Source organism: Vipera ursinii, assembly GCF_947247035.1.
Source record: "Vipera ursinii genome assembly, chromosome: 3".
In the NCBI taxonomy this organism is placed as follows: Eukaryota; Metazoa; Chordata; class Lepidosauria; order Squamata; family Viperidae; genus Vipera; species Vipera ursinii.
In genome coordinates this window covers 149,927,840-149,941,946 of record NC_139516.1, presented here as the reverse complement: position 1 = coordinate 149,941,946, position 14,107 = coordinate 149,927,840, and the positions used below count along the sequence as shown (strand labels likewise).

The 14,107-nt window shown below is 37.2% G+C and overlaps 1 protein-coding gene across 2 annotated transcripts in view; it reads right to left on the bottom strand.

Moving 5' to 3' along the window:
* Window positions 1-14,107, bottom strand: part of CDKAL1 (CDKAL1 threonylcarbamoyladenosine tRNA methylthiotransferase) — a 307,006-nt gene that overhangs the window by 106,347 nt on the left and 186,552 nt on the right. For both annotated transcript variants that reach the window (XM_083359500.1, XM_083359501.1), the window contains 2 exons: window positions 9,688-9,854; window positions 2,919-3,064 (listed from right to left, as the gene is read on the bottom strand). In XM_083359500.1, coding sequence (XP_083215626.1) covers window positions 2,919-3,064; window positions 9,688-9,854 — 313 coding nt within the window. The remainder of the gene's footprint in view (window positions 1-2,918; window positions 3,065-9,687; window positions 9,855-14,107) is intronic.

The window sequence follows — 14,107 nt, the reverse complement described above, 5'->3', positions numbered from 1 at the left end:
ACCTCAACAAGCATGGCCAAGAGAAGACTGCATCTCCTTCTGTGAAAGGCTTGAATGTTGTCCTTGCCTAGGCAACAGGAATAAGAATGTGCTCTTAATGCAGCCTCCACTGTCTGTATTGCTCTGCTGGCACTAGACAAAGACATTGTTTGTATTCACTGTTAGAGCTTCCACCAGCCAAGTCTTCCCCATAGTCATCTCTTCCTGAGGCAGGATCAGGCACACTGGGGGCCTTTTAGCCAAACTAGGATGTGAGGTGATACCAATCCTCTGTTCCTACCATGCTAGCATACTACAAGAGCTGAGGCAAATTGAAATTTATTTATTTGTTTGTTTAGATTTATATACCGCCCTTTTCCCGAGGGACTCAGGGCGGTTTACAGGGCAAATTAAAACAGTGCAATGTACAAATTAAAATAAAATTACATTAATAGCCCCAAAAGAGTTTAAAATTTAAAATTTAAAACCTTAAAATCCCTCAGTCCAGGCCGGCTAACTCAAATAGCCAGGTTTTTAGGTCCCGGTGAAACGAGCGAAGGTCGGGGGTGATCCAGAGTTCCACAGGCAGTTGATTCCATAGGGCAGGCACGCCCACCGAGAATGCTCTCCCCGTGGGGAATCGCCCGCTGGCACTCCCTGACCAGCGGGACCCTGAGGAGGCCCTCCCTGTGGGAGCGCACAGGACGATGGGAAGTTGATGCAGGTGCTCCCTAAGATAATCCGGACCCATGCCATTTAGGGCTTTATAGGTCATCACGAAATGGTCTCAGCCAGCCTATTGCTCTTCTAGGGTAAGCTAGAAAGCCAAAATGGAACTAATAGCATGAATTTTAAAGTACTCTTTAGCAAGACTTATTACAACGTAAAAGTCATGGTACAGTGATTCCAACAATATTAAATGCATAACTAATATATCTCAATGCACATTATGGCAAAGACTGAATTTTTTTTTATTTAGATTTTCAATAGAAATATAGGTTTGGCAAGGCAAAATTCTCAAGGAAAGGTGCAATATATAAACAGGCAGTAAATCTCACACTTACTCACACAGATTTTACTTATTTGGTAATGAAACACATGCAAGCAACAAGCAAGAATTCCATTGATCAACCCTGAGCCACAGATATTCTCTTCCATTGGTTCTGTTGTATTCCTTGCTTTTATAAACAGAGGCACAGAATCAAAATCTCATGAAATATTATAAATATTATATTTATAAAAATATTATAGAATACTTGGAATATTGTGTCCAGTTTTAGTCACCACGTTACAAAAAAGATGTTGAGATTTTGGAAAAATTGCAGAGCAGAGCAACTAGGATGATTAAAGTCCTTATGACTAAAACATATGCATGAACTGAGTGTGGCTAGTCTAGAGAAAAGAAGGACTAGGGGTGACATGATAGTAGTATTCCAGTATTTTCCAAAGCACCAGAAGGCAAGACAAGAAACAGTGGGTAGAAGCTAATCAAGGATAGAAGCAATGTGGAATTAAGGAGAAACTTCCTAACAGTGAGAACAATTAATCAGTGGAACAGCTTGCATTCAGAAGTTGTAGGTGCTTCAACACTGGAGGTTTTTAAGAAGCGACTGGACAGCCACCCGTCTGAAATGGTATAGGGTTTCTTGCTTGAGCAGGGGGGGTGAACTAGAAGACCTCCAAGGTCCCTTCCAGCTCTATTCTGATTGATTGGATTGATTGATTGACTGACTGTATAACATAACAGAACCATCCAACTTCAAAGCTCCCAAATGCCAAGTATCTGTTAATTCAGAAAGATGGTAGGAGAAACCCTGAATTTAAATACCTTGGAATAGCTAAACGTCCATGATATCTCTTCAGTATATTAGACCAGGGGTCTTCAAACTTGGCCCTTTTATGACTTGTGGACTTCAACTCCCAGAATTCCTCAGCCAGCAAAGCTGGCTGAGGAATTCTGGGAGTTGAAGTCCACAAGTCATAAAAGGGCCAAGTTTGAAGACCCCTGTATTAGACAATTAATAGTTGTATATGGCTAAAGTTTGAAATACCATAAAGCCAAATGTACAGAACTGTGTCTGTTAGCCTTCTTCCAGATTAAGCTGGCTAATCAAGCAAAGCAGTGATGTATCAAATGATCTGTGATCCACTGCCCTATCCTGGTCAGAGAAGACTGACAACCCAAATGATACTGTTTCTCTCTCTTAAAATGTGGACAGGTTGCCTTTGATTTCATAAATATTTCAGCATTTCCAAACCATCTAAGTTTTTTGGAGTCACCAAAAATGCTGATCTTGTGTAAATAACATGGAATGAAACTTCAACTAGTAAAATAAATTACATATATCTGCATGTATTTATAGGCAATGGAAATAACCACATGCCAGAGAACCTTCACAAGGTCACACAGTATTATTTTCAATAAAAATTCTATTCAGAATACTTAATACTCAAAATGATTACGGTCTAATTAAGTTTTCCTACTGCTAGTACTTCTTACTTAAGAAATTCTTCATGAATGTTGCCAATGGAACTGACTTCAAAGTTCACTTAAATGGTGACAAAATAATATATACTATTGTTAAAAAGGGGTTTGAAATATAGTTATTGTCAAAATTTACTAATAAAAATTCCTAGGATTAACACAAAATCCACATATTGCAAACCGTACACTAGAAATAAAAAGATACTTTCAATTACAATTTCCAACTACCTTATTGGAGCAGCATTTTTTTTTGCATTCTCTATTAATTACTCTGAAAATCTGCATTAAACAATTCAGTGAAAAAACCCCCACATCAAATCATATATTCCAGAATAAAAGCAACATGAAACATAATATTACATCAAAGCATAGCCAAATTATGAAGATGCAAAAAGCAAGTATTTTTTAAAATTTCATATTATAAAATTATTTATCTTTTAAGTATTAGACTTACTTAGTTTTAAGAAAATCCACCACATGTTTGAAATCAGCTACACAATATTCTCTCTTCATGTCCATCAATACACTATCAGAAGCGGATTGAACTGGTACGTGTAGAAAAGCGTAGACTCTTGGATGGTTGAGAATTTTAGCCATTTCCTAGAGACGTGAAAATAACATCAGTAATATTTTTACAAACTAGCAAGTACACTGTTAGTTCTTCACATCTCCAGCATTCAAAAAAAAAATGTGATGTACACATTTTTGAGTAAGAGATTCAAGTAAGATGGCACCAGATGCTCACAGCAGTGTAATTCGCAGTAAAAATATATGCCCTTGCTCAGTAGAAGATTGGTAATCTGATGCAAAGTAAAATGCAATAAACAATAAAATAATATAATAATAATAAAATAAAATAAAAGAATAATAAATGAAGAATGTACATCAATATGACTAATTAAAAATAGATGGGGGAAGGGAGAAGAGTCTACTGTCAATCTAGCAATCACCTCTAGAACAGAACTCCCTCATTGGGTCAGAAATGTTAGTTTCTGTATCTATTAATTGTCAGCATAAATGTGGAATGTAGGATGCATAGAACATAAAAAAAGATAGCCCTCGTTTGCTTATTTACTGTTGCAGGAGTGTGTAAATGAAAACCTTTTAGATCAGAGTGCTTTTCCAAATTGTCAGGAGTTCCAGCTAATTGCTACACCGTGTGGCACGCACACTGTTGTGGAAGTCACTTAGTTTTTCCCAACAATTCACGAAAGGATGCCAATAGCTGCGTGGAAAGGAACAAATGAAAAAATCCAATTTGCAAATAAAATTCTCATAATACAAATCAGGCTCTGAACCAAATAGTAAACCATTTGACAATAACACTTACACACTGTAATCAAGGGAAAGAGTAGGAAGTTCTTACAAATTCACTTCACAAGAATAGGCTTATATTAACAGAATGGAAGGCCTACTAAAGTGAATGGATGCAATATAAATATTAGGAAATGGAATTTGTATTATTGACATCTATTTAATTATCCTTATCTAAAGAATGAATGGAATTGTATCTTTGAAACTGGTCTAATTTTCTCATAACATTTAAACACAGGTAAATGTGTTTTGGAACAATGTGAAATGCAAAGTTGTTGTGGCTTATAATATATTAAAACTATGTTTTAAAAATAATTTTGTGTAAACTGGACCAAAGCATTTGGAAGAGGGTTATAAAAATTGGATTGGAAAATGAAAAAGGTGTTACAGAGAATGCGCAGTGTCCAAACATCTTTATCTCTGTACTACTAAAGAGTTTTTACATAAGAACAAAGAATAAGAAAGAAGATATGAGCTGTTATACCACAATCCATTTTTAGGCGCTGTGTCAGGGCATATCTAGAAAAGCCATCTGTAAAGTTATCTGCTTAAATGAAACTACAGATCACCAATGTTCAGCTGATATGAATCAAAGAAGGGGGGGGGAAGAAATTCTATTGTAAATTTGCAGCACTCTTGGCATTTCTCATTCTTCAAAGGAAAAAAAACCACGGCATACAAAACTCCTCTCAATGGTCAGGGTTTCACTGGAACAACCTGAATTAATAAGGAAGATAAAAACCACAGATGGCATATGGCAGACTTTGAGCATGACTCATCTTGACAGGTGACATGGAGGCCTATGCATCTCATCATGTGCAATTAAGCATTTAAAAAGACACTGGCAGGTGTGAACAACTTCTTTAAAATACAGACTTTTGTATATCAGCTCCACACTCAGAAACAAGGTGCAAACATAGCAAAAAAACAACAACAAAAAAAAAGGAAAACTGTCTATGGTAGAAATCAAGTGATTTCTGAAGGAAAAGCAACATAATCAGCAGTCAAATTTACCAATAGCATTTTTTCCACTGTTTGATATTAATGATGTTAAACTACTAGGCCTTTTCAAAATGTTTATTGCGCAAATGCATTTTTGATGATTCACTATGGCTTCAGAGCAACTCTGCCTATTTTTAGAGTTTTGTAATTTTTTACCAGCAGTCTTTAGGATCAAAATCAAAACTGGCTTTAGGAACAGAATTCCTAAAACATTCCAAAAAACCTTTTGAGTTATCGGAGAAGAATCACCACTAGTTCTCAGCCACAAGCTGCATTCATACATTTTGCTAACAGAGTGGGTTTTTTTTTTAAAAAAAAAATGTTTTGGCTAAAGGTGTTATGCACATTTATGCAAATATGTTATGTTATCATTTTGTTTAATGAACTATGTTAAAAAACCAGGTGTGGTTTTGTGTATCTTCCCTAACTATATTTTAACAAGCAGCTTAGTAGATAAATGAATGTCCTTATGTCATGACCCTGAGAAGAACAAAGCAATTACAACATTTAAAAATGACAAAGAAAAGAATGAAAGCCCTTTTACTGAAACTGAACAGAGTGCAGATTTATTAAAATCTAAAAAAATATGCATCTTTGACAAGACTAGAAGGTCTGAATGCATCCCCTGCTCCTGAAATGTCAAGTGCCTCTTATTGATGTTATGAAAGAAAAGCTATGGAAGCCTTCCCTCCTTAAGTTCATAAAGCTAAAGTATCTTGAAAAGACAAATAAAACGATGAAATAATGCATTATACATGAACTGTAGATTTAAGCTCTCCACAAACTCCTCCAATCTGTACTAAGCTTTACCTTTACCCTCAGGTCCCTTTGAAAGATTTTCAGTCAACAGACAGCAGAGATGGAGCAAAGATTGTCACCAGCTCTTTAAAGCAGCCATGTGTTTTCCCCAGATATGGCTGTCAGCTGTTACACGATCCAGAGAAAGAATGTTCAGTTTCAAAAATGGTCAATAGGTAATGTATGAGTGCCCCCATGTGCTTGCCCTTTGTTGCAAGGTACTAGACTACAAAACAGTCTACATTCTTAAGGAATTCGCTAGCTACTTGACAATGTGCTAGGCAAATTGAATATTAGCTTGATAAAATCTGAAGCAATATGTTTACAAAACCAAATACATTTTTGGATGTATCACTGCTGTGCTTGTGTGCTACCTGAAGATCAATATTTTTTTTAAAGAAGAGTGGTTCCTGTTACACATAAAAACTTGCCTGTCCATATACTATGGCTTAATACAGGGAGTGCAGAATTATTAGGCAAGTTGTATTTTTGAGGATTAATTTTATTATTGAACAACAACCATGTTCTCAATGAACCCAAAAAACTCATTAATATCAAAGCTGAATATTTTTGGAAGTAGTTTTTAGTTTGTTTTTAGTTATAGCTGTTTTAGGGGGATATCTGTGTGTGCAGGTGACTATTACTGTGCATAATTATTAGGCAACTTAACAAAAAACAAATATATACCCATTTCAATTATTTATTTTTACCAGTGAAACCAATATAACATCTCAACATTCACAAATATACATTTCTGACATTCAAAAACATAACAAAAACAAATCAGTGACCAATATAGCCACCTTTCTTTGCAAGGACACTCAAAAGCCTGCCATCCATGGATTCTGTCAGTGTTTTGATCTGTTCACCATCAACATTGCGTGCAGCAGCAACCACAGCCTCCCAGACACTGTTCAGAGAGGTGTACTGTTTTCCCTCCTTGTAAATCTCACATTTGATGATGGACCACAGGTTCTCAATGGGGTTCAGATCAGGTGAACAAGGAGGCCATGTCATTAGATTTCCTTCTTTTATACCCTTTCTTGCCAGCCACGCTGTGGAGTACTTGGACGCGTGTGATGGAGCATTGTCCTGCATGACAATCATGTTTTTCTTGAAGGATGCAGACTTCTTCCTGTACCACTGCTTGAAGAAGGTGTCTTCCAGAAACTGGCAGTAGGACTGGGAGTTGAGCTTGACTCCATCCTCAACCCGAAAAGGCCCCACAAGCTCATCTTTGATGATACCAGCCCAAACCAGTACTCCACCTCCACCTTGCTGGTGTCTGAGTCGGACTGGAGCTCTCTGCCCTTTACCAATCCAGCCACGGGCCCATCCATCTGGCCCATCAAGACTCACTCTCATTTCATCAGTCCATAAAACCTTAGAAAAATCAGTCTTGAGATATTTCTTGGCCCAGTCTTGACGTTTCAGCTTGTGTGTCTTGTTCAGTGGTGGTCGTCTTTCAGCCTTTCTTACCTTGGCCATGTCTCTGAGTATTGCACACCTTGTGCTTTTGGGCACTCCAGTGATGTTGCAGCTCTGAAATATGGCCAAACTGGTGGCAAGTGGCATCTTGGCAGCTGCACGCTTGACTTTTCTCAGTTCATGGGCAGTTATTTTGCGCCTTGGTTTCTCCACACGCTTCTTGCGACCCTGTTGACTATTTTGAATGAAACGCTTGATTGTTCGATGATCACGCTTCAGAAGCTTTGCAATTTTAAGAGTGCTGCATCCCTCTGCAAGATATCTCACTATTTTTGACTTTTCTGAGCCTGTCAAGTCCTTCTTTTGACCCATTTTGCCAAAGGAAAGGAAGTTGCCTAATAATTATGCACACCTGATACAGGGTGTTGATGTCATTAGACCACACCCCTTCTCATTACAGAGATGCACATCACCTAATATGCCTAATTGGTAGTAGGCTTTCGAGCCTATACAGCTTGGAGTAAGACAACATGCATAAAGAGGATGATGTGGTCAAAATACTCATTTGCCTAATAATTCTGCACTCCCTGTATGTTGCATATCCTCCGTCAAATGCAGCTTACTGAACAAAGAGCATCTTAAGGTAATATCTGAATTCTGTTTTTCTTTGGAATGTATTGTTTTCAGATAAATGCCACACCATCAGATATGTCTGTTAATATTCTTTCCAGAAAGAACTATTTATATCTTGAAAAATGAGGTTTGTTTGATTTTTCTCTCCAAGCGAACAATGAATGTCCTTAAAAAACTGACCAAAACTGTGTGAATGTTGAGCCACTTTTAATGCAGAAATGGACTAATGTTTACAATGAGATTCCTTTATTCCTTTATCTCTAGAGTCAAGGAGAATAGTGGTGCAGTCTATACAATGCCACTGATATAAAATTGTCCTAAAAATGTCCTTCTTCATTCTTTTTTTGGGGGGCAGGGGGGATAAGAATAGGGGAAAAAAATATGCAGGCCAAGTAACAGGCAACTAATAACTGAATAATGTTGAATGAATTTTCAGAAATGCTCTTTGGGGATTTCCTTGGGGAAAGATGGCTAGGAAACTTCTCAGCCAAGAAATGCAGGAACTCCCTGTGGCTTAATAGTCAAACAATGAAATTTAGGAAGGGCCTGCCCTAATGAATCAAGCAGTTAAAAGTGATGGCAGAACGTTTGTGCCTTCAGACTTGCAAGATTTTGTTCATGTAGCCTTACAATAAAGTTCATTTAATCCTGTTTTTTGGTCTGGTTTATCTGGTAGAGTTGACACAAAATCCTACACTGTAGTTGCCAATAAGCAACTGTTTATGGCAGAGTGGTGCTACTTTTGATCCACCAGAGCTGTAGGAGGTAGGTTTTTACAATACGGGTTGGGCTGGAATTTTGATTTTTCCTGTTATTTTTAAAGGGGGAATTACTTTTAAAGAAACCAGTCTATCAGAGGTTTCTAAGAATTGCAGAAAGTAAATTTGGGGGATATATTCTAGGAGCTGCAAAATGAATACCCTTGGAGTAATCAAACCACACCATTAACATGTATTTATATATAATGTAAATACTATATTTGGTGAAGAGTGGTAAAAAGTGAATGCATTACTGAAGTTAGGTTTAAGGTAGATCTGTAAGAAATAGTAGACCAAAGACCAGAACAGTCATCTTTGCAGCCAATCTTCTGAAATGCACTGCCACGCTCAAGATAAATAAGACAAGAAAGCAGATTACTGACTGCACACTGTATGTTATGTATAACTCCCCTTTGGAAAGTTTGTATTACTTAAAAATTGAACTGACATGTTATATTTTCCCCTTTTTCTTTGGGTGGGTCTTTATGCAGCATATAAATATACCATGTATATTTATAAACATGCAAATAAAGCCATTATGCATGTAAAAAATGCAAGAGAAAAAGTCAAGAACAAAAACCAGTATTTCTGCTGCCGTTGTCTGATACAGATTTAAATAATCCCACTAACTAATTCTGATATGCATCTTGTGGTAAAATGTAATCCAAGAAGTTCAAAACAGCATAAATAAACTATGCAAAATCTTCTGAAGTATGTTGTTACCTATTAACCTGTGATGATTCATTTAAAAATAACATAGGTCTTAGGTACTGAATTTCAGAAGTGCCAACAGTTCAGTAGGAGAAGCTTCTAGAATATTACACAATCTTGTAAGTACAAGAGGGGGGGGAGTGTTAAATAGCAGCCTTTCCTTCAGCGTGGTATTATATGGGCTACAATTTGCAGACTCTTCTGCCTTCAGTTTTTCTGAATGGTACTTCTAGCATTTTGTAATCCAAACACGTATCTGCAGGGCATCAGCTCAGGGGAGGATCAGAAGGTGTGCATGATTTATTTCCCCTGTGGCTTACACTTTTTTGATACACCTTGGCAATTTGTTTATGAATTACACCATCCAGAATGGGCCTCGTTTAACATTTTGGGTTTCGTTTCTTCATGAACTTGCCCATTGCTTATCAAAAGGGCACAACTTCTGGTCCCCTCTTGTCTTGCATTTCATGTTGTGAAGGCAGTTGCAAAGGGGAAGCTTCCAAGCTGCAAGCTGTCAATTCCTGCATGATGTCAAAAGAAGATGGTTAGTCACTGCAATGGCTTCCCTTGTGAACCTACCTCCAGATGCTCTAAAATATACGGAGGATTTGTCATGCCGAGCCTTAGCATTGCTCCCTCGGGGATCACTTCAACTAGCTTCCACAAGAGAGTCGGGAGATCTGTGCCAATGTCTCTGCCATAAGCCCCTGTATCTTCGCTGGTCAGCCATATCTCGCATACTCCTTCTGTCAACAAGAGACAGACAGAGAGATAATTAACAAACCTGCTTTGGAGCTTGTTATTTTATTATCCAGCTGCTCACCCTTTTTAAAAATGCACTATTTCATAATCCTAACTATTATGCAGCCAGGCTGGATATTCAATTGCAATGAAAGAGACATATCCCCTGGGTAGTGGTGGGTTACTGAGTTCATTTTATGAGAACCACAGTACTACAACAATGCTGTGAATTATTGCTTGAAAGTGATTAACATTCACAGCCAGTGACTAATGTGAGACGCCTTACTAATGCAACTTAAACATGAGTATAGAGCTTCTCTCCCATCTCGGGCACTTGCTGGCTTATTAAGCCTTTTGAGCAGTATTGCTTAAGCATGTAGTATTTTGCACTGATCAAACTGCTAAAAAAGTGAGCTGACTAATAGTTTAGTTACAGCCTCTAAAGGTCCCAAGTACTTGGAGATAAAAAAAGTCACTTGCTGACTAATCCAATTATTATTTACAGTTACATCATGGAATCTTTATATAATATTTGCAAGGCTATTAAAATTGGTTAATTACAGAAGACATTCAGTGTCACCTACAGACAAAGTCATTTCGAGAAAAGTTGTTTTCCAAGCAACTAATACTTATATTTTCAATGAAGCTGCAAGAAGCATAAATATTTCAGTTGCACCATAAAATGAATAAACTTCTTGTACATGCAAGCTAATAAACATTTCTTTCAATAAGTTATGAGTTCAAGACATTTGGTCACTTCTGTCTGCTGCCTCCAAATGCAATGTTGTGAAAATAAGGCAAAAAAGAAGAAACATGCAGTTAGATCCTTCCCATCAAAACTAGACTAGACTTCAACCTTGAAATGCCCAACATAAATGTTTCAGTTGCAAACTTATTTTAATTGTGACTGTACACATAAAAATCTGTATAGAAAATTACAGGAGGATCTAATTCTATTTTATTAGACTGTACAAGAGACGTGTGTCCAGAAATTTTAGGGAAGGTACTGATATATTGGAGTGAGTTCTGGAAATCCTGCCTTAGGAGGAACAGTAGGCCATGTTTATTTTGGAGAAGATGAAGGAAAGATGAAATAACAGTCTTCTATGTGAATGGCAGGCACATGGAAGATGGAAGAGATTTATTTCCTTCTTTTCCAACCAGCAGGATAGGAAAGAATGTGTGGAAATGTCAGGGACTGAACTGTATGGTCTCAGAAGTATTATCATCATTTTATTATTCATTCCTGGGTTGTATCCGAGTAGAATGAAATCCTGCCATATCATTCTAAATATTTGACCAATACTAAACAAGCTGATTTCAACATAGCAGCAAATTATGGTTCAAAGCAAAACAGAAATAATCTGCTGAAACATTAAGCAGAACTTTTTTAGAAGCCTATTGCTCCTGGCTTTATAATTCCAAAGAAGATAATTTGAATCTGGCCATGATAAAAACAATGTACTTATCTCCATCTGAATCAATAATATTGCCAGATACATTATACAGGATGGCAGCACAGTTAAAAAAACAGGATACAAAAATATTTGGGAAATCATGTAAGTAGACATTATCCACTGTTTTCCTATTAGAAATATTCATGGAAACTCTGTGCTTTTCAAATGAAAGGTTCAGATTTATAATTTTTCCAACAAATCATTCCTCATTTTGACCTGTGAAGAGAGTTATGGTATGCTGCCTTGTGGATGCCAAATTAGTGTAAAAAAGAATCACTATGAATAGGAATAAAAACAATATTGACAAGGAAAATAACAGCCTTGTTCAAAATCTACATAGGTGAGGATCATTAGCCCCCTGGTGGGTTGAAAATTAAATTGCATTACAAGGAAGCAGCTGTAACAGTAAATTAACAACAGGAATAACTGTCTTTACTGCTCTGACACCAGGATATTAAACAAGGAATCTCTACGTTACATACAAATACAATATCAAATGTTACAGAATATTCTTATTACACATTCTCTCTCTCTCTCTCTCTCTCTCTCTCTCTGTCTCTCTCTCTCTCTCTCTCTGTCTCTCTCTCTCTCTCTCTGTGTGTGTGTGTGTGTGTCTGTCTGTGCGCGCGCGCACACACAAAACCTACAGACTGTTAGGCAAATTCAATAAAAATTGATGTGACATTTCAATTGACAAATTATAGTGGCAACACAGGGGGCACACTTTCTTACCATTTTTTATGTTTAGCCTTCAATAATATCACAAAAGGGGGACAAAGCCATAATTTCAAGGTATTTTTATTTAGATTTAGTCAGGAAGGATTTTTTTTACAAAAAAATCTATAAAATTATATGTTATTGTGGGTAAAACTTTTGAAAACTCACACCACTTTTGGAGGTTTGTTGTTGAAATTTGCCATTTTAATCTTGCGGTGATCTTGAGATGTTCAAATGTGCATGAATTATTCCCTGGTTTGATATTGGAATAATAAAAATATGGATTTGGTTTATGTGCTTCCAAACATTGGATTTGTAAGGAAATTAAAACACTTGTGTTGTCAAGTTAAACAAGAGTTTGCTCTCCCATCCATCAAAACTGCTTAGCAGAATTGACCTTCTTTAAAAACTTTACTTCCCTTTTTTTAGAGCTAAAGTAATAAAGCATTTACAGTACTTTAAAATCTGAATTCCAATAGGAAAACCTATATATACAGACTATCATCAACTTTCAAAGTCAGCCCGGAAGCTAAAATCTAGTGAACTTCTACAAAACAGGGTCTTCATCTAATTCTTCATCAGGATGCTATTCTAAATGGCAGGTAGGATGACACGGAAGGCTGCCTCCTGGATCCATTACATGACACTGTTTAATTGACTGGTCCTAAAGCAAACCAAGCCATTTGTGCTGGACTACATGGGGCAGGTGGGTGCTTCAGGAGATAGGTAGTGCTTCAAATGTAGTACTTCATAGGTAACCTTTAGCACTGAACTGCATTCAGAAACTACCTTACAACAGCGTAATTCACACATCAGGGATATTATATGGGTAGAGCAAGACATGCCCATCACTCTTGTGCAGGAGCATTCTGGACCATAGTTTCCAAGCAGTTTTCAAGAGCAGTGCCATGTAGAGTACATTGTAGCAGTCCGCCCATGAGGCAACCAAAGCACGAATGACAATAAGGAGTGTCTCTCAATATAAGAATGCATGCAACTCTTCTGTAAACTCTTGTGTAAACTGTAAACTCCTGTGCAATGGCCTTCTTGGCCACAGCTGTCACTTATTCCTCCAATTATAGAAGATGAAACTCTACGAAGATTCCCAAATAGTGCATCAATCCCAAATGCATCCAAACCTGTGTGGAGTTGCAGACCAATGGATGCTGAAGCTATGGACAACACAACAAACAGTTTTGCAACCATGCTCTCATTGGAAGAGAACAGGGAGGTAGCAGTAGGAAGAGCACCTTCCAAGGATTTGCAGAATGCAGCTGCTGCTCTCCAGAAACTTTCCTGAAAGCCCCCTCCCTCTTTCATCTCTTCAGGTGCTGACTTGGGTCTTCCATGAACTGTTCTCTCTGCTTTTCCCCCTTTTTTAATCTTCACAATTTTTTCTTTCCCCCAAATAGGTCGCCTGTAATGTAAAGTAAGGAATGAGTAGGAACTGCCAAAAACAGATGCTTAATCTCAGTATTGCCCCTTCTCTGAGAAAAAAAAAAGATGGTGCAAAGGTAAAGATGCACCAACCCTGCACTTGGAATCTACCAATGTCCAGTGAAAACACGTCTGGTATTGGTGTTGGAAGGGGGCAAAGGTGACTTATATACAGAGACAGAATTCAAGAATTTAGTAGACGTATTCACCAACGATCATAATATTTGAGATAATATATGTTATTTTGCCCTATCCATCTATATAAGACTGTTTTAAAAACACCTTTTGCTTCCCTTATTTGGTAGCTACTTTTCAAGACTTTTAAAGGCAATTTCCAATATTAAATTATCCATATTTCCACAGGCGTGCATAGATCCAACAGAAGACTGGATCCCCTTTTTTCCTCCAAAGTTTAGTATCAAATATTTGGTATTCCAACTCTTTAGAATCTGTTCCTATTATTTTTCAAATTTATTCAGTGTAAAGTCATTTAATAAAAAAACACAAAGCTTAATTGCATTGCTTTATGGATGAGTTTGGTAAAATATGTATCTGCAACACATCCTTTGGATATTTTATGCAAACAGCTTGAATCAACTGAATTGTGTGATTCTGATATTTGCGAACACTGAAGGCTTAAAGTCAGT